The sequence below is a fragment of the Ostrea edulis genome, chromosome 2 (assembly GCF_947568905.1).
Source record: "Ostrea edulis chromosome 2, xbOstEdul1.1, whole genome shotgun sequence".
Taxonomy (NCBI): Eukaryota; Metazoa; Mollusca; class Bivalvia; order Ostreida; family Ostreidae; genus Ostrea; species Ostrea edulis.
Window position 1 is genome coordinate 36851884 of NC_079165.1, and position 22410 is coordinate 36874293.

Below are 22410 nucleotides of genomic sequence, written 5' to 3' on the forward strand. Positions count from 1 at the left end.
TAACTTAAATTTTTTATTGGTAGACTCAAATGTATGACAAAATGTGTTTTTTTTTCTTAAAATTTCAATCTTTAACAATTATATTCAAAAAAGCAAGATTTTACCCAAAAATTACAGTCAAGGAAAGAATATATTCTGCTGTAAAAAAAAATTAATCGAACATTTCCAGGTTGAAATTTGAGATATGAAACTTATTTTCACTGTATGTTACATAAAATGGACATTTTCTTCAATTTCCAGCGATTTTCATGAAAAAACACATCCTTTTACCCCAAAATTCCAATTTTCCCATGGAAATACAAAAGCCGATTTTTAATATGTTGTTTGCATGTGTTTTCTTGCATGAATAATCAAAATTTCATTTCTGTTGCAATTAGTTTGAGGTTTTGCTCATTTTTGAGCTAGATTGACTAGACTAATATGGCAGGATGCAAAGAAACACAAAATAAATACCTCACGACAAATCATAACCTTTCTTTCATTTATTTTACTTACACATTAATATCCTTACAAAGTATATTGTATCAAGAGTGATTCACAAACAAAGTACACTATTCATACAATGCAGTATTGATGGTGATTTATAGTCAACGTACATCGTATAAACAGTTTATAAACAAAGTACATCGTATCAACAGTTTATAAACAAAGTACATCACAGGAACAGCGATAAATAAAAAAAGTAAATAACATTTACAAAGTACATCGTATCTTGTGATTCCTAAACAAAGAGTATAGCATTACAGTAAATTATAAACAAAGAGCATAGCATTACAGTAAATTATAAACAAAGAGCATAGCATTACAGTAATTCATAAACAAAGAGCATAGCATTACAGTAATTCATAAACAAAGTACATCACAAGAACTGCGATAAATAAACAAAGCAAATAGCATTAACAGTAATTCATAAACAAAGTACATCACAAGAACTGCGATAAATAAACAAAGCAAATAGCATTAACAGTGATTTATAAACAAAGAGCATAACATTAACAGTAATTCATAAACAAAGTACATCGTATCTTGTGATTCATAAACAAAGAGCATAACATTACAGTAATTCATAAACAAAGGAAATAACATTAACAGTGATTTATAAACCAAGTATATCGCAAGGACAGTGATATATAATCAAATTACATCATAGGAACAGCGATTTATACACAAACGAAATAGCATTTACAGTGATTTATAAACAAAGTACATCGTATCTTGTTATTTACGTATAAATCACTTAGCATTAACAGTGATTTATAAACAAAGTACATTGCAAGGACAGTGACTTATACGTATGTTTACAATGCATCGCCTCGTCGTATCCAGTACTAGTGTACAATTAACCAATTTATAGACAAATATATTACATACAGGTGTACATTCAACATTACTTTAAAATATTTACAATATAAAAAGATAGAAATCGTCTTCAGTTATACAGTACGAATGCCATGATTTTCGAAGGTTATGTACAGTATATTTTATTATAAAGTCAACCCATACAGTTCCTTGCATTTTGGCCGATTTTCATACAGGTTTTACAAGAATCTCTCCAGGTTTTGAAAACACAAACTTTAACACACTATTCAGCCCAGTGTCTGTAACAAAGAAACACCAATTATCTCCTTGAATTACATAATCAACGTAGCACTGTAGACAAACTTTAGACAGAACTTTCAATTTTATTAACCGAACGAATCAATTATCATTGAACACAACTAAGTCATAACAGGACAAAGTATGTTTTCCTATATATCAAGCTTAATGGTTTTCAATGCATTGCCCCTGATGACTTTTGAGTCATCTCCTTCTTATCAAAAGTGGTACCAGAGAAACGAGGTCTTCTGACAATTTTGAAACTAAAGCCTCTAAATCAAATGATAGTTTTGCGCCATTTCAAAATGGAGACACTTCAATGAAATGTGAAGATAACGAAGAGTGATCAATCTCACAACTACTATAAGCAATACAAAATAGAGAGTTGAGGAAACACAGACCCCTGGATATACCAGAGGTGGAATCAGGCGCTTAGGACAATTAAGCACCCCCTGTCGACCGTCACACCCACCGTGACCACTACATGCATATCTTGATCAGGTAAACGGATTTATCCGTAATCAAAACCAATGTGTCTAGAATTGCCTATCAATCGGTATGAAACACGACAGAACAAACTCTTGCTTATCAAATCAGCTGAAAATGAAATAAAATTAATAGTGAAGCATGAGAATGTTTTCTCGTAATTAATTTGTTTAGGAAAATCATATTATACACACCTGAATCTTTTCAAAGATTAGGGATCTTCTGTCTAACAAGTTGAAGAATCTTCCCTGCACATTCATTTGCTTCTGCTGCTTGGTTTGAAGTGTAAATATCAGAGGGAATGGCCATTCCATTCCCAGAAACGGCATCTGGATAACGCATCTGGAAATAATTCCCAGTTATTCCTTCCATACGATACGCAATACTTGATAATTCAACATCATCAATCCCATGGACCAATGCACTCAAGCTGTGGGTGCGATCGACTCGATCGGCATCAATCTGGTACAACACCGCTTTGAGAGCTTTCTCTGCAGACTGAAAAATCAGATGAAAAAAGAGTCAGATGTTTTAAATTATTAAGATAAAACTCGATCATGTGTTACTTTGTCAAAATGCGCATAGATACATACTAGATGTTGAATGCACAGCTAGTATCCTAACTTCATTTATTCTATATTCATTTAGAATAATAAAGAAAGGTATATAGGCCTTTATTTTATGTAATCAAAATAGTCCTCCTTTTCAAACAATTAATCTAAAAATATAATGATCATAATTTATCGAATGTAAAATAACAACATAACCAAGCACATAAACATAGCAAAAAAGGGGAGGGCAACTTTTCACAATGTATATGCACGTTTTCCTTACTTATTTAGCACATGCCGATTTGGTAATTTGTAAGTGCAGAAAATGATCTACAGGTGCTAGCACAATTCTTCATCCTGGGCCCCACCATATTCTTTTATAATAGAAGTTCAAATGTAAAATTGAAACGATATGAATCATGAATTGAACTGCAGGATCAATCCATTATCCTCCAATATTTTTAAGCGCTGAGCGCATGCGCAAGTGCTTATTAGGGGCAATCCAGATAACGAAAGTCGTCCGGTCAGAGTCCTCTAGCGAAGAATTATTGCCCGACGTCACAGAATAACTAAAATTTTATATTGTCCTCATTCGACAAACTTCGTTAGATTCCGGTACCCTACATCTAAATGGAATCGACCGAGGTGAGTTATCCGAGGGAATGATGTCCTGTCTCCGTAGTCTTGACCCCGCTCCCGCCACTAATTGATCATTCGTAATATTGAATGACAATAACGAATGATCAATGCGTGGCGGGGGCGGTGACCAAACTACTGTCTCCGATACCATGCGAACAACATTAACAATAAAAATTAACACCTTGATACCTTGCACGATATATTGCATTTTTGTGAGTATTGATAACGAGGAAAGATTATGAAACAATAGCAAATACACTGTAAACAATCTGCTGAGTATATTGTAAACAATTTATAAATATTGTCTGACGTTAAAATATCAGAAGGGAATCTGAACGATCTCATTCATCTAATAAAGGTATTTATGATGCATGTAAAATTTGTTCAAGGAGAAAAACAGTCCAATCCTAAAATGAACGTTTCTACTATTCATGCATAATTATTCTGATGTACAACTGAATCCAAAAATAAATAATGATTGCACTGTTTATTTTAGAAAAACAGCGCCAATTACAGATGTATAAAGGAATAGCATCCCCAAACAGTTTGTAGACAGCGACCCATATAAACATTATTTACTCACAATATTGCCGATTTCATACACGCTTTATTCGCTATATTTGGGTATTTACATCGTTATATGTGTGCACTGGTGGCGAACATATATAAAACTCGGACAATTTGTCAACATCGATTTAAATGTTGCCCATGGTAAATATATTAGGCCCCTAAAAGCTGAGTTTTTAATAATATCTCGCAGTACTTTCACAATCCGAAGGGCGCATGTGACGTCACTGTACCACGTGACTACCTACCTAATTAACTTGACTTTTTGAAATCGGGGGCTTAGATTTAAGTCTGTATTGTGGTTAATTATCGCAAAATTTCGGCGAACGAAGTATTAGAATTAATTACTATAAGCATAAAGAAGACAAAATGCATGTAATATTGTATACTTTGAAAACATGAGATGTGTCCTTTAACTAACGTATTTCTTATGGTCAGCAAAAATTGTGAATGTCAATTGTCCAGGTAAAGGAGAGATACAGCCCTCCCAATTCTTTGTTATGTAAACAAGGAGCATGTCATGTTTTTTGTTTACATAGGCTATATATACAAGTAAAAGTTTCGTTTAAAGCAGTTGTTCAATTTACAAGTAAATTCTGAACACAATCAAATAGTTTCTAGTGTTTGGCAAACCTGCTTTTGTTTTAATCATGCTATTTTCTATTAAGCGATCTCTATGTAAACAAAAACATGACACGAGCCTTGTTTACATAACAAAAAATCGTGAGTACTGTATCTCACTTGCAACTCAACAACTGATACTCAAATTTTGGTTGATCATTAGAATGTTTTAGTTAAGCATTGTAAACAAACAAAAAATGGAAAAATAAAATTTTAAACTTTTTGGTTTAAATCTTGTCCATGACCCTTTAAGTAGAAAGTTTTGAATTTTACAGTATATGCTTTTGGATGTTGTTGGTATGTCCGGGCAGTCCAGCGGCCCTAAAATTTCTTTAAAAATCCTATTTCTTCGGTTTTGCTAAAATTCCTTTAAAAATGTAGAATTCAATGGGAAGTTCTGGGAAGAAAAAAACAATTTTTAATGTCGATTTCCATGTTTTGTATATAGATTTCTACTCTAGCAATTTTGAAAATGCATTCAAACTATATTTCACCAGTGAATTCATATGTCAGGCTGTTTAGTGGTTGTGACTTTGTGACAAAGATGTGACTATTGAGGTTATAGCCAATAATAGCTGAAGAATGCCCTTCATGCACTTAAGAGTGTTTATTGAGAGTTTTTTTTAAATTGCCATATTTGCAAAGGAAAGACCATTTAAATGTCTAAAACCGCCCTAACTTAGTTATGAAATTCCGAATTTTAGCCCGAAATTTTCTTGATTTTATCACTTAAATTATCCCTTATTTTTTGTCAGAGAGTGCTGGACAGCCTGTATATCCCTTTGCACTTGTAACATGAACTACACACCTTTTATGTCAGAACATTTCTTTCCAATCATGCTGAAAATCAGCATTCACGTTTTGCACATGTATAATGACCATCTATTTTTTGAATAACTTCCTAGTTTGTTTGTAATGGCATTATTGGCAGCCTGACCTTGAGTTGAAATCAACCACATTTTCAATTACAAAAATGAAGTCTATTTTCATGTTTTAATTGCTATCGGTAATTATTCACTAAACTCTATTGTATAAGTCCTAAAGATGCATACTTGTGTACATCTAAACGATTTCTAGAAAAGGGTGTACAGTGTTTCAGATTCCTTCTTTATTATATCGGTGTGTTTTGACATAAATATTTGTGACACTTGCTACTTGGTATGTAATATGTGTAATTTTTCTTTCTGTATTTTTTCTTGAGTTGTTTGTTTCTCCTTCCCTTCCTTGCTTGACAAGTATCAATTATAGATTCATTTCATTTTAATTGTATTCTAAAAATGTGTCATACACTTATTTATTAGACAGGTACAGTGTACATGTAGTTGTGAATGATGCACTTGGAAGTTTCTATTCATTTATACTGCATTTGATCAGCATATGCCGTGCGTTCACTATGAACCATTTTACCTTCCGATAACTAACACTGAAATCTAAAAATTTCAAACACTGCCAAAACTTCCCCAAATTTCAAAAATATCCTTCTCTTCAACCTCTCATTTGTTAGTACAAACATTAATTGCGAAAAGTGTAAATTTCATGATCTTCACGACAGAGGGTCTGGCTGGAGGGTTGGACCAAGCTTAGTATATAGTTATTATGTGTGTAAAACGTTTCAATATCATTTTCGTTAATGATATTCATACCCAAATTAATACCGTACAAGTTTTACATTTAAAAGGAGCAGGTAACTCTTTACTAAATTGTCTACACTTTCTCCCACAGTCTTCTCATAAATGAAAGGTACCAAGAGGAAAATCATAAGTATTAGTATATCATATATACCAACATTTGTGTATATTATCTAAAAACTACTTGTTTTAAAAGAATGGATAAAACAATGATGGATTCATTTTGTAATTCCTAGGGTGAAGTTTCGTTAAAGTATGAACATATCCTGAAGTCAAAATTAAGACTTCATGAAAATTTATATCTAATATAAATATGGCCAATATATGCACATTTATGAGGGGAACAAGTACACCCATTTTAATATTTCAGAACAACAGTTTAATCTTTATTTTTGCAAAATAAGTGCTGCAATCTGAATGTAACTAGAAAATTCATATCGTCCACCATTTTCACCAATTGGCTGCTTTTATACTGAATTGCCGGCCTTTAACTCGCACATAAATTCAATCATATTATTTACTGTCAAAATCGAAATACCGAAAACTATTTTATCAGTGACCTTGGAAATCAATAGGGTTCTTTATGACACGCCGTCTTTACATTTATTCCTCTTTAAAGATATTTCTTAAATTTCACATGATATCTAATAAAGTTCATGATATATTATATCTTTCATAAGATATCATAAACAAGAGTCCCATGGGCCACATCGCTCACCTGAGTCACCTTGGCCCATATCTGAAGACTTTCTATATATAATTGCATGTAAAACCTTAGTCCCTATCGTGGCCCCAACCTACCGCTGGAGGCCATAATTTTTACAAACTTGAATCTGCACTATGTCAGAAAGCTTTGATGTAAATGTCAACTTCTTTGGCCCAATATTTCTTGAAAAGGTTTTTAAAGATTTTCCCTATATATTTGTACATGTATATAAAACTTTCAACCCCTATTGTGACCCAAACCTACCCTAGGGATCATAGTTTGAACAAACTTGCATCTGCACTATGTCAGGAAGCTTTCATGTAAATATCAGCTCTTCTAGCTCATTGGTTCTTGAGAAGAAGATTTTAAAAGATTTTTCCTATATATTTCTATGTAAATCTTTGATCTCCTATTGTGGCCCCAACCTAACCCCGGGGGACTTGATCATGATTTGAACAAACTTGAATCAGTTGGAAGCTTTCATGTAAATCTCAGATCTTCTGGCTCATTGGTTCTTGAGAATATTTTTAAAAGATTTTCCCTATATATTTGTATGCAAAACTTTGATCACCCCTTGTGGCCCCATCCTTCCCCCGGGGGCCATGCTTTGAACAAACTTGAATCTGCACTATGTCAGAAAGCTTTCATGTAAATCTCAGCTTTTCTGGCTCAGTGGTTCTTGAGAAGAAGAATTTTAAAGATTTTCCCTATATAGTTATATGCAAAACTTTGATCCCCCCTTGTGGCCCCATCCTACACCCGGGGGTCATGGTCTTAACAAACTTAAATCTGCACTATGTCGGAAAGTGTTCATGTAAATCTCAGCTTTTCTGACTCAGTGGTTCTTGAGAAGAAGATTGTTAAAGATTGTCCCTATATATTTGTATGTAAAACTGATTCCCTATTGTGGCCCCATCCTACCCCCGGGGGCCCTGATTTGAACAAATTGAAATCTGCACTATGTTAGGAAGCTTTCATGTAAATATCAGCTTTTCTTGCCCAGTGGTACTTGAGATGAAGACTTTTAAAGATTTTCACTATATATTTGTATGCAAAATTTTGATCCTGCCTTGTGGCCCCATCCAACCCCCGGGGGCAATGATTTGAATAAACCTGAATGTGCACTATGTCAGGAAGCTTTCATGTAAATTTCAGCTTTTCTGGCCCAGTGGTTCTTGAGAGGAAGATTTTTAAATGACCCCACCCTATTTTTGCATTTTTGTGATTATCTCCCCTTTGAAAGGGATATGGCCCTTCATTTGAAAAAACTTGAAAGCCCTTTATCCAAGGATGCTTTGGGCAAAGTTTGGTTGAAATTGGCCAAGTGGTTCTGGAGAAGAAGTCGAAAATGTAAAACGTTTACAGACGGACGGACAGTACGATCAGAAAAGCTCACTTGAGCTTTCAGCTCAGGTGAGCTAAAAAGATATGAAGTAACATATTTTTTCTCTATAAGATATCTCATTAGATATACAAAATATTTTGTATAGTATATAAGATATATCATAAACTTAATAATATATTTTAATAATGTTTTTGATATAGGATATTTCATAACTTTAATAAGATGTAAGATAACTTACATAAAATATCTTATAACTTTTATACAATATCTTAGAAAAGAAAGTTTATGAAATATATCATATTCTATAGGATATCTTATAAAACATATAAGATATCTTATCTTTTTCGCTTTATAAGATATCTCATAAACTTTTAAAAAGTATCATACGAATTTACTTTTATAAGACATCTTATATGTTTCATATAAACTTTATAAGATTTCTTATCAAAATTCATTTACGATGTATTTTATAATACATATGATATATCTTATAAAAGATATGATATCTTATAAAGTTCATGGGATATAATATAAAAATTAAAGGTATCTCATATGTTTTATTAGATATCTTATAAAAATGAATTTAAAATGTTTAAGATACAAAATATCTTATATAAAGTTTATGAGCAGCTATCTTATATAGATTAAAAGATATTTATTTCATGATATATCTTATAAACTGTAAATCATATTAGATATTTTATATGATTTATTAGATAATAAATACCTTATCAAGAATAGAAGATATCTCATAAATTATATAAGGTATCTTTATGGATATAAATATAGCGTGCATAGTTCTTTCTCATTCAATGCCAAAGAAGTATGTAATCTGATCATGGTCAGTTTTTTGGTCCTCTTTTGAAACTTACCCACAAACATACACAAACGGACATATATATTAACTATGCTATATCCCCTTCAGAGCTAGTTGCATGAAGGGATAGAAAGAATTGGAATGGGTGTGATCAAAAAGTTGAAAATGTTAACGTATAATGGAAACTAACCAATTTTAAAAGTAAACGACTCAGGTGACCTAAACATCACAAGTTTCCGTCGTAGCTGTCGGTCAATCTTAACATTTTTTGAAACTCTTAAAAGAGAGATGATTATGATCTGCACATCTTGTTTTAAAAAAAATGAAGTTGACGTTTCTTTGATCACTGACAGTTATGACTGGAAGTGACGGCTGATACACATTGTAGTGCATATCTTGTACCCAAGATATATCATTGATAAAAGTTTGGTGTGTTAATCTGCAATGTTTTTGATAAAACTCCAATACAAAATGTTTTAAAAAACAGAAATGCGGCCATATTGTAAAACTTATACGGTACCAATTTTGATGCACCAGATGTGCATTTCGACAAATAATGTCTCTTCAGTGATGCTCAACCGAAATGTTTGAAATCCGAAATAACTATGAAGTTTTAGATCTAAATATAGCCAAAAACAGCGTGCCAAACAAGTGGAGCCAAATTCGTCCAAGGATAAGAGCTATGCATGAGGGAGATAATCCTTAATTTTGAAATGAATTTCTAAATTTTATAACAGCAATTAAATATACATCCGTATTTTCAAGCTAGTAACGAAGTACTTAGCTACTGGGCTGTAGAGACCCTCGGGGACTAACAGTCCACCAGCAGAGTATATAAGTCTTTCAAAAGTTAGTTTTTGCACGTTTCAAGAAAACAAAACATTCACAGTCATGTCCATCATATAAAATTTTCACATTTATTGAATAACTCATCTCTGAGAAATCATAAAAAAGAATGGGGAAAAAGAAATGTTTTAGAAACACATTTTGTGGCAAAATTTAAAAGGATCAACCTTTCATTAATAATGTCTGTAGTGACAGTGAAAATATATAATCTACCAGTCAGTGGCAACCATAATTATTATAAGTTTGATTTTTCAAGACACTGAGCAGATAATCTCAAATAATGTTACTTCAATCACATGACATTTGACCTTGAAAACCAATCCGCCATCTACTCTTTTGGGGCGCCAGTGTACCAAGATTAAATAAAGAAATGGTTCTCAAGATATTGAGTGGACATTATCTTATGTCCAGTTTGACCCTTGACCTTATAATCTCAAAATCAATATAGGTCATATGCTCGTTAGGTAGAATCAGTGTACCAAGTTTGATGTTTGTGAAGCAAAGCATTCTTATGATATTGAGCAGACAATATCTTACTACATGTATGTCCAGTTTGGTCCTTGATCATTAACCTTATGACCTGAAAAAATAATGGTCATCTACTCTCTATGGACAACCACTCTAAGTTTGATGATAGTAAACCAATTAAGAGTTCTCGAGATATTGAGCGGACTTGGTCTACAGACCGACCGACAGGGTAGTATACGCCCCCTTTTTTAACAGAAGGTATGCATAAAAATAAGAAGAAATAGTACAAAAACGGAAAGGTCTTCCGTTTGACCTTACTAAGAAGAGGAAATAGTTTAAAAGCTCGTGAATATGAAGGAGTTGCAATTGCATTTATCTCATTAGAAATACAGTTCCATTCAATCATTACATTCCACAATGTTTGGAGGTGTGTATAGATTTAACATACCTGATGACACTTGAAGCACGCCCAGTTATAAGCATCAGACTGATGAGTATCAGAAACGGAAGCTCGATAGTCAGCTTCTGCTTGCCGGAACCACCTCCTCGCCTGCCCAGGTTGGGAGCCTCTTGAATAGAAACTGTTGAAGAAACCACTGCTTCCTCCTGCAGGGGCGTTGTAATCCCGCTGATATCTTGCATGAGATTTCCCACGATTATGACATGTTTCTGCAAACCTTGATGTTGGTACGTATGGTTGGTTGTTAAAGGCTTCAAATATTACGATATCATCAACTGATTCACCTTGTTCTAGTCTGCTCTTAATGAAGTAAATGAACTGAGTCAATTCCTTAAAATAATCTTTGTTGTCCTGATGTTTGTCAGGATGATACTGAAGTAGAAGTCGTTTTGCTGCTCTCTTTAATTCCTGGTCTGACCTTCTAAATGCATTTCTCAGAACATCTCTGATGTAACTCTTTACTCTGTCATTATTCCATCTAAAAACTACAGCCCCATCTACTACATCAACATTTCCGTCAGTTATGTCAGATCGAATGAATTTATATACTTTTGACGCAACAACTTCAATCAGATTTTCATTCCCCACATCTATCAGATAGCAGATGCTCCATTCATCAGCATGTGGGCAATTTAGTGGGCGGTTAGACATCGTTTCTTGCACTTTTGCCAAGATGTATACAGGTTCTGTATTACAACCATCATCTTCGTCAATAACTGGATCAAACAATTCATATGCCACATATTCTCCGGGCTCAATATATGTGCATGAATTATCAAGAAGATGATGCAACAAGACTGGGATTTCTGAACCCAGTTCTGGCATGAATGGAAGAAACGCTGACATGTTTTCTTCAAGTTTTCGAATTTCTAAGCTATCAAGCTCTTTATCTATTGCACTAGGATCTTGCATACACTTGAGTACATCTGGCAAATGAATATGGTTTTCTTTCAAAGGTTTTCCAAGGTATGCATTCAAGCTACTTGATACCTTTTTGGCAATGTCATTTATCCAAACCTGAATTTTTGTGTCTTCAACTATTTTGAAATATATGCATAATTTTGAAGAATCATTGTCGCCAAGTTCCTCCTCAGAGAACAACATTCTTTGTTTAGAAGTATTGGACAGTTCTTTGTTCTTGAATACCATAACTGTTGCGAGTCTCTCGACACAAACTACAAACACAGACTCTATTTTGTTCTGAATTTCTATCGCCTCCTTTTCCCCACAACTCTTGTCATTATTGTAAAGTTCATCTCTGACCAGTCTATAAACACCAGTGATAAACTCACGACTGTGCAGGAATCCCTGCAATTTTCGCCCATGATCTGAAGGAATTATCCAGTTCTTACATTCAGAATCTAATTGCTCAGTCACAACTTTTGACAGCAAACGAGGTCTATGATTCTCTGGTAGTTGACTTATCTCAAACACAGGGTCATGAACATCTATTTTTAATTCTTTGAATCCCACAAAGAAATCCATATCTGGCATGTTGTTCCCAATTCTCTCTTCTAGAAGTTTGTTATCAACAAACACTAAAGAATCACTGCGAATCAAGTTCTTGTTTTTGCTTGGTAGATACAAGGTTGTTACTTTCAAATCAACTGCTTTTTCTAATTTAAGCTTAGAAAACAAAATCTGTACCGCCTTTTCTGTACTCTTCATTTCATTTGGTTCCAACAACTTGCCTTTGGACTTTTCCCAGATTTTGTGCAATACTTTGGCCAAATGACTGCATGTTAGAAATTGTGATGCTCCATGTGCTTCAAACAGAGAATGAAACTGTCCAAAATACAAAGGAGCCTTACATAAATATGGAGGTATCTCTTCATGCATGCTGATATCCAAGACAACCTGTTCAGGTAAAACTAGCAATTTTCTGTCTTTGATAAAGATAAATGGAACAATCTTCAACAACCTCATGGACTCATCATTTCCATGCTTCCGCAGATACATGTAGATACTATTCATCATTCTTGTGACTGCCTCCTCAACTTTTGTATCTTGAGCAAGTAGTTCTGTCAACTTATATTGGAGTGCACTGCATACAATTCTTGTGTGCTCTATCACTAAATGAATCGGAGGAAGTTCAGAAAGTCTCAACGTTTTTGCTGCTATGGCAATATCTGACTTGCGCATCACACTTGAAGTAATATCCTCTGAAATGATTCCCATCACCGACCAAACTAGGAGATCATTTGCAGCCACTGTTGACTCACAGAAACAAATAAGCCTCCTTCCATTTTCAAACTGCTGGGCAAATGTTGAATAAATTTGAGGTACTGAATGAGGAATGAGAAACCGAATATTCTGAATTCCTTGCATACAAGAAGCATTTCTTAACAGTTCATAGTCATTTGAAAAAAGAATAGTCACCATGGTCTTAGAATTATTCACAACTATTGGGGAAAGGCCTAATTTCTCCCCTAACGTTTGCAGTCGATGTGCAAATTCTATAAAAATCTGTGGTGTAATCTTGCTTTTCATCCCACAATGCACCAAAAAATCTTCCCATTCTGGTTCATTAAATGGGGCAAGGGGAAGTTCGATTGAATTACATAGTTGGTTTTCAACTCTGAAAATATCCTTGTGTGGATTGTAGAATTCACATGCACATGCTAACCTGTTAGAGCATGTAGGAAGAAAAGCAGTGTTCTTCAGTAAATATTCCAATGATTCTAACATTGCCTTGTCATCTTCATCTGGAGAGTATTCCAGTTCATGCAAAATAATATCTTTGATAAATTTCAAGTGCTGCATTATCGCTGTTGATGGCAAGTTCTTGAAATGCGGAAGTACATAATTTATGTAAAACTTAGTTTGTGACATTGTTACACAACCTAGATACTTCAAGAAATATAATGAAACATCATTTCTTCTGATGAAAACTAACGTAGTTTGTCTACCAAATTCACTCAGACCATTAAGAGGAATATCATCAGGCAGTACGATGTTTGTGCCATCTGATAAAGGTACAAAATCCTTGTCCAAACCAGAATAAAATGGCAAACACTTGAGTTTCATCTGGCAGTTGGCATCATCTCTAAAATTTCCAATATGTCTAGCAAAATATTCCAACACAATATCACGAGCCTCATTTTCCAGTTTCAAACACTCTCTGTTAGCATAGACACAATCCAGTGTATCTTTGACACTTTCCACTGTAGCCACTAAACATTTGATGATCTCTAATGTATGCTGCTCTGCGGGGTAGTATCCTTCTTTAGCAGATGGGAAACAGCTTTCATACACCACTGGTACATTCAACGTTGCTAACGCTAATTGCTCAGGTCCATCAATATCCGGTATTATTTTCAGTACATGCTTTGCCCATTTTAAGGGATACAATCTGTGTTCATCATTTAGCTTCACAGGAAGGAAACTACACCCCCCTAAATGCATTTGAATACTTCTGCAAACTGTAACTAAAGGAGATTCCTCCTTGTTTTTCTTTTTCTTTTTTTGTGAATATCTTCTTTTGTTTTCAATACAGGTCAAGTTTTCGGAAAGAAAACACAAAAATATTTTGATCCATCTTGCATTTGGAATATCATTAGACTGTGGATTCCAAACCTCTATCGTCTTTCTCAAATACGTTTTTGGAACATTATTCGAAACAAGGTCAGAAAAGTCCTCAATTTCAAGATTTTTCACAAATGTTTGAAACAATTTGATTTCTGTTAACATTTGAAGTTGTGAAAGATGTGCAATTTTGTTTGCAGATGTTGGCAACAAAGCAGGATATGATGTTAAAAGCACACACGCATCTTGCCGGAATTCATGGATTTGCTGATCTGTCGTAAGAAGAAGAGGGACGCCTTTGAAATCTGCAGTATTCAACTTGTCATCTCTTAGGCAGTAATGAAGGATAAAGTACACTCCATCAATATTTCGAAATCTTGTGTCTGACACATGTACACCCACTTTCTCAATGTTACAACTGTCAATCTCAGTGGAAACGTAAGATTTCAAAAAATGTAGCACTGCTTTGGGAGTAATAGCCTGGACATCAGCATCTGTATGTTTCATACTGTTGTATAACCACATTGGAGATTCAATAAGTTTCATTCCAAGGTCTTTAAGAACACCTGCTACAAATTCTGAATGTGTTGTTGCCAAAAGCATCATTTCTGAATAGGTTTGTCGATGAAATGCATCATAATTCTGTCTTTGAAAATCATTCCTCAACTGAAACTTTATTTCATCAAAGTAAGCAGGAAATGAGCCCGACATTATAGACACCCACTTGATTTCTAGTGGTTCTTCTTGTAGAACTGTTTTGTTGGTATTAGTAGTTTCAGTATTATGCTCCACTTCCGGTTGCATGTGGTCGTCTTTGTCTTTAGCATCTGCCATTTCTAACATCTGGTAGTCTCTCCGAACAATTGGAAATACACAGCAGTTACCTTTTGCAATTCGATTGTATAAAACCTTTGCCGCAAATGCCCATATTTTGTCCTTTAAATCATGTATATAAGGAAATGCCTTGTGAAACTTTTCCAACTGTTTCCATGGCTTTCTTGAAATAATATCCGGGAACAGTGTTGTTCTCAAATATTCAAGAAGTGATATGTATGTTGGTACAATAACACTTTCAATCAAGCATCTGTTCCATTCCAATTTTAAATCATCTGATATTTTATCATCAGGCCACCATATATTGCGACGTGCTTCATGATCTAAAGCAAAATGTCCATTGATATGGACTGGTAAGCCAGTATGCACAGGTAACGGTAAGAAATAGAATGCTCTGCAATGATATAATGGTACAAGTGTAGAAGACTTTGCTACATCTTGAACTCTTGATATCCTTTTATTCTTCAGATTGAATGCTACACCGCAGCTTGGCAACAAGGCAAGTTGTCTGCCCTCATATGCTAACTTAATTTTTTCAGGGATAGCATTTTTATCAAAAAATCCGAACCCAGCGATAACAAGCCACTCCTCAATGAATTTCTCATTTATATTGATATTCAAATGGTACTTTATCTCTTTTCTATCCACTTCGCAAGCATATAATGGGTTTTCCTTCATTTGTTCTCGTACATTACGCACCAATTCATGCAAGCTTGTTCCTTTCTGTAATTTGTTTGAAACTTCTGCTGTGACACTGAATTCCATTTTCAGTGTACCATCTTCTTTCACTGACGAAACCAAAATTTTTCTTACATTATGTAGGAATAAAAGACATTCGGCCATTTCTTTTCTCAATTCATTTAATAGTGTATCTAATTCTTGACAAGTAATCTGTTTCTGGGATAGGGAGGAGTCAGCAATTCGACGAAGTGGAAATCGAAACAAAGTTCCACTCGAAGATTTCCAAATCCCACTGTTCTCCAAGTAGCATGGCATAATGTCCTTAAACCTTTTTTTCACAGTTTCTGATGCATTTTGGAATTTCCTGCCAGGCTTGGCTGCAGAGGAACATGTAATGTATTTTCTATGAGGGTCTAGTATACACAAGGTATCCAAGGCAAGCTGTAAATCTCTTGTCAAAAAAGATGGAACGTCTGTGAGATGGTATACAACATTGAAACCAACACCATACTGACCCGTAGAAGTGGGATCCTCTCCTTTACTTCCAATTCCTAATTTCTGAATCCCTATCAAATCTTTGTTTGTGAAAATGCTGTCATTATACACACAGAGGGCTGGGCCTTGCAAATCCTTCCAATTGTCACTAAATGTATGTTCCGTTCCATGAAACCGAAAGTCCTTGATAAAATGCAACTCAGTTGCCCCAGCGTCATCAGCATTTTGAAGAAGTTCCTTTAGTATGCATGCCTTTGGATATCCATCCAAAATACGCTTGATTCGATTTGTCAGTTCCTCATGTTGCCCAAACTCATCACCGAGGTCTTCAGAATCATTTAAAATGCTCTGATCTCTTTTTGATTTGATTCCTGCCAATTTTGCGACTTTAAGAGATATTGCAGCATTAAGAAATTTCATTGACGACGTTGTTGTTATCCAGTCAAAGTCGTCAATACACAAATCTTCCACATTACAAAATACATTACTAGAATCTGGCAGGAAAAGATTCTCCGTCGGGATGCATGGAAAATTTTCAAAGAGTGTTGTTATCCTACAAACTAATCCCAAATCATTATCTGACAATTGTTTACAACCATGATCATGATGTTCTTTGATTTTCAGCAATGCATCAATAATGTCTTTAGGCTCAAATGATTTTCTAACCCCAAGAGTTTCCATCAAAGAAGAAAAACGACTGGCATATTTCGATCTTAAGCCATAAAAGTGAGGACTGCAATCGTGCATTAAGGAAAAAATTACTTGTTTTGGAAACACAAAACTCTTCTCAGTGATAATGCTGGGCAGATCTGACAACTCAGTTTGAATGAAGTGTTTCACGTCTGGCTCTACCATTTTCTTTGCAAAAAGGTTATAAATATCAAAGCAAATGTCTTCTATATCTTTATTTTGGGCATTTCCTGGCATTTTCGTAATTTCACACAGTTGACGTTTAAGAGTTTCTGTATCAATATCATCTTCATTTTTGACACCAAGTGACTGCAGTTCCTTCTCATAAAATCGATATAGATCATATCTTGCAATCACATACTGAGAGCACCCCACCAATTTGTGTACGGACGAAAAATACAAGTTGATAGGTTTTTCAAACAGTTCAATATCGCGTGTCTGGTTTTTGTGCGTTTTACAATTGACTTGTATTTTCTCTTGCACCGAGGTTTCGTTGTACCATCTAATGGTCCAATTATCTGGTTTCCCTGCAACGGGTAGAAACTTTATATCGGACATTTGATTGATAATCTCATTTGGGATTTTTGGAACCATCCGATGAACATATCTCACAATTTCTCTTGAACGCAACAATGCACATTCAGAACAGACTGTTGATAAATCATTAACTCCTCTTGTTTGCAACAACAAAATCTCAAATGGAATTTCAAACTTCATCATTCCAAGTCTAACAAGTATTTCCAAGTCATCTTCTCTGCAGAACAAATCTACTGGAAATCTTTCGTCCTCTGTTAAAAATAATCCGGAAACAGACGAGCGAGGATGAACAAGGCTCTTTGGAGACTTTCTAATACCACTGGGGGATGTTGTGATACATTCAGTTTCTTTCAATGCTGCAATAATAAGAGCATTTTTTGATCGTATTGCGCCTAAAACAACATTGTCGTACTTCTCCCCATTGAAACGTGAAATGTTTGGGAGAAAACACTCAGTAATGAATTTTTCGTATGTCACCACATGTTCACTGAAAGCCGCACCTAGGCATTTTTCTAATTCTCTGTATACATTATTTGGAATCTCAGTAATGATCTTTCCATACAAGTGAATTTCTCTCAAAATATCAAAGGCAATTTGGCTCAACTGTTTGTCTGATTTCAAGTCTTTATGCAGAAACAAACAATCCTGAAAATTCCTATATCCAAGATTTGTCTTAAACAAAGGCAATTCACGCTGTACAATTGATCTGAAAAACTCATTTTGAAATGTCTGCCAAAAGCTGTCATAACTCTCTGTTGGCCACAATTCATAGAGTGCATCATCCTCTGTTGAGGTTTTGTGAACAACTACTAAAAGCTCCAAAAAAGCCTCTACAGTAGCATCGTTTACAAGACATTCGTTCCAGATTGACTGCTTAGTGATTTCTTTATCATCTTCAGTTTTTATCAGCAACCGTTGGCGATCCGATGAAACAGCAAAACTGCCATTCACATGGAAGTGCATAGCAGTTTTTATTGGCAGTGGCAAAAAGCAGAAAAGATGACCTGTCTCATAAAATCCATACTTTTCAAAAGATCGAGTCTTTCCACCAAGACACAAAGGTGAAAATCTATTGTTTGCTGTTTCTACTGGAATTGCTACACTGGCTATGGGAAGTGCTCCATCACTTTTCTTCTCTTTAAAAAGTTTCATAGACTTTTTGGTTCCAAGCGCCCATGTAATTAACCATTTGGTTTCTTCCTTAAATGGTAAACTCTTGTCAGTCCATGCATGCCCTTTGCTGGAAACTTGAATTTTTGTAATACAAGTTGGTAAAAACTTGGATGAATGTTCCCATCTGTTCAAATGTCTTGAAGCAGCAGTCAATATATTTTCATCACTCTTTTTCATTGAATTTCCATTTTCTTCGTCTTTCTCAACAGCAAGTACTAGTTGCATGTCCATGTCAGGATTTGAACTTATTTTTCCCAGATGATACAGTTTTATTTTCTTTACATTCTGTGTGAAAAGGAGCATATTCCCACTAGCTTTGCAGAACATTTCTAGAAGTTTGTTCATTTCAGTCCTTGAGTATTCCTTATTACAGATTTCACTAGTTAGGGCCTGCTGTTTTGTCCGTAAAGGAAATCTGAATAACGTTCCTTTGTAACCTTTGTTTTCAGAAAACTTTGATGATTGAAACCCAAATACTTTTTCAAATGGTTTGAACTGATTTTCAAGTTTCCGAAGCATGGTTTTGTTGTGAAGATTCAGCTTAATTCCTGGACTTTTTTCGTGTGATATGGCCTCTCCTAAATATGTTCCATGTGGATCTAAATACACTAGGTGTTTTCCACTTGCAAAACTGGGAACATCTGTTAAGTTATACACTGCATTGAAACCAAGGCCAAACTTCCCAATCTTAGTCGTGTCTTCTTTCTTAGTTGCACCACTAAGTTTCTGTATATTTTCAAAGTCATTGGATGAGAAAACTGCATCATTAAATGCCCACAATGCAGGTCCTTGACATCCTTTCATTCCAGAGTCTAAAAGACAAGTTCTGGCTTCCTCATTCTCTCTCTCATCATATAAAAAATAGATTTCAGACGCTCCAGCATCATCAGCATTTTGAATCAGTTCCTTAGGGACAGAAAGGCCATCCGTATATCCTTCCTCTAGAAGTCGACTCAAGCGTTGAGTTAATGGTTCTGACTGTCCAAATTCTGAGTAAATTTCCTCAGCATCTGATAATGTGAATTGTTTCAGTGACTTCACCCCAAGCTTTTTGGCAACTGTTTTCTCAATTTTTCCATGAATAAGACAAATATTATCTTCATCTGTGAATGTTTTGCTGAACCAGTCTGAATCTGAATATGCACATTCTTGAGCATTCTTAAATGCTATAGTGTTTGAATCTTCACTGTGAATCGGTACGATAATATTTTCTCTGATTTCAGACAAATCTTCCTCTGAGCACTCTGATAACTTCCTCAGAAGCCTTTCTACTTTGCATAAGTCTTGATTTAGATCCATCAAATTTCTTTGGTCATTCCACTTCTTTTTTATTTTGTACAAAGTCTTGACCAACAAAGAAGTTGACTGTTTTTGGTTGCAACCCACTTTCTCAAAAAATCCTCTAAGTGAACTATATTCTTTTGGTAAAGGAATGTAGTAGGGTTCTAAGTCTATATCTGTTCTGCTACGCTCAACGTAGACATCGGTTGCTTGCACAAATCCAAATTCTGTTAATACACAGTATTGTGGGAAATGTAGGCCAGACCTGTTCCAATTTTCTCTAGCTAAACATTGATAAACTTCTTTCATGATAAAGCTGTACTCTACATGTTCATTCTCAGAATAGCACTTGGTGACTTGTTCAAAATGCTGAATCACAGATTTCAGTGGTGGTGTTTTGGTAGACGAAATGTGATCTTCCCATTCTCTGGTGGATACTGGAAGAACAGATCCGACAACATATTCGAATGTTGAACTGTAGATCATCTCTAATGAGACAAAATTTCCAGCATCTGAATACCATTTCATTGACTTGGGATAATGCACATTTCTGACCTGCTTAAATGGCAATATTTTGCATCTGGATATTGAGTGCAATACGGATGTAAAGACGTTTGGCATTTGTCTAAAGATCTGTAGGAGTGCCTTTGACTTTCTCTGTTTAACGTTTTCCATCTGTATCTTTGAATCAACTTCATGGCATGTTTCTATAATATCATTTCTAAATGCTGGGTCACTGTTATTGCTCTGAAATGGCAAATGCTTCAATAAATCCATTTTTCTTCCATCCTCTTTAGGAAATTTGCTTTCCAAAAGAAAAAGTTCTGTAAGCAGTGTATTGCTTGGATCATAAAGTTCACTAGCAGAGCAAAGATGTGCTGTTCCATTTTGTATAAACTTGACTGTATTCAAGTCAGTCTGGATCTTCCACCAGTTTCTAAGTTCAGACTGCTTTTCTAAAACATAAAAACAAAACCTACGTTTCTTTTCCTCATTCAGCGGAAGATGTTCTTTACTGAATTTTTTCAAGCATTTCTGTATACAGTCAGTCAGATCAATCTTAGTAGCAGAAAGTTCTGAAAGTAGTTTGTCTTCTTTTCTGGTCATTGACAAAATCATATTGGTAGGAAATTCAATTGGGAAATCTCTATCTCCAACATAAACGTCATGGCACTGTTCTAAAGATGTGTATTGAAACTGACTAGTTACCTCGGCACTAGAATAGCATTTGAACATTTTCAGACTGCTTAAATGGGAAGCCAGTGGCATTGGTAGAGTCAAAGGTAAGAAATCTTTGAACCATTCTCTTTTGGTATTGGGACAAGAATTACTGTTAAATGAATTGATCCCATTCATTATGTTGTGCTGTAATAGCTTTACTTTCCCATCATCTGTACAATCTACCACAATTCCTTTTCCAGTTGCAATTAATGGATGATCATGAAATACCATATCTACAATCCAAATCTTGAAATATGCCAAGATATCTATCCCAGATGCAACCATGTCAGCATCACAAAGAAATGAGTCAGATACGTTTTTCAGGCTGTCTGATTCTTTTGTTTTCATTATACAGAGATCTCGAACTGGATCCAAAGACTGTTGGCAGTGGGTCTTTAGATATTTCCATACTTTTTTCAACCAATACTCTCCAAAAATGGCACTACTACCTTTTAGAAATAATGGATTTCCAACTGTTTGTCTCTGTGCGTGAACAATTTCCTTCAAAAATTGAATGCAGGCATTTCGATGCAGTCTTTGGAAAGAATAGTGATCTGGAAATAAAGATTTATTTTATATCTAAACAACTGGTGACCAGTGGTGTTTTCACAACAATAAATAACCCATTAGGCATTGGCTCATTTCAGTAGTTATCATATGTTTGTATGTTGTCAGACTTAATTTCTACTGGTCAGATCAAAAATAGATCAGAGAAAATATAATAAGCAAACAAGATTTATAACAAAAATCACTGAATTCATACAATATGAGATTCATAGATCACATCATTTATTCACGATCTTTACATGACCCTAACCTATTTTTGCCCTTTCTTGATTATCTCTCCCTTTGTAAGGGCATGACACTTTACTTGAATGAACTTAAATCCCCTTGATCCAAGGACAATCTGTGTGAAGTTTAATTGAAGTTAGAAAAGTGGTTAGGAAAAGATTAAAATTGACAAAATATGGACAAAACAGACCGGTGATCAGAAAAGCTCACTTCAGCTTTAACTTCAGGTTAGATAACATGGTCAAAAAGTTTGGTACCAAAAACAAAGGTCATGTCACAAGGAATGCATGAATGAAATACGAGATTCTTATCACTCATCATTCAAAAATTATGAGCTTCAAAAATTATGAGCGGAGTTATGTTTTAAAATTTGGGTTAAAATTCCAAGGTCAAGGTTACAATGTCAAACATGGTATTAAATGATAGGTCTTTCCATAAGTCTCTCTTGAAA

General features: G+C 34.8%; 1 protein-coding gene across 2 annotated transcripts in view; it reads right to left on the reverse strand.

Moving 5' to 3' along the window:
* Positions 1–467: 467 nt before the first annotated feature.
* LOC125679280 (sacsin-like) overlaps positions 468–22410 on the reverse strand; it is a 55801-nt gene continuing 33858 nt past the window's right edge. The window contains exons 6-8 of one of the 2 annotated variants that reach the window (XM_048918384.2): positions 10719–21721; positions 2277–2580; positions 468–1598 (exon numbers count right to left, since the gene is read on the reverse strand). In XM_048918384.2, the coding sequence (XP_048774341.2) occupies positions 2287–2580; positions 10719–21721 (11297 nt within the window). In that variant the 3' untranslated portion in view covers positions 468–1598; positions 2277–2286. Of the gene's footprint in view, positions 1599–2276; positions 2581–2916; positions 3008–10718; positions 21722–22410 lie in introns of those variants that run through there. The other variant, XM_056153905.1, reaches the window with a different exon arrangement.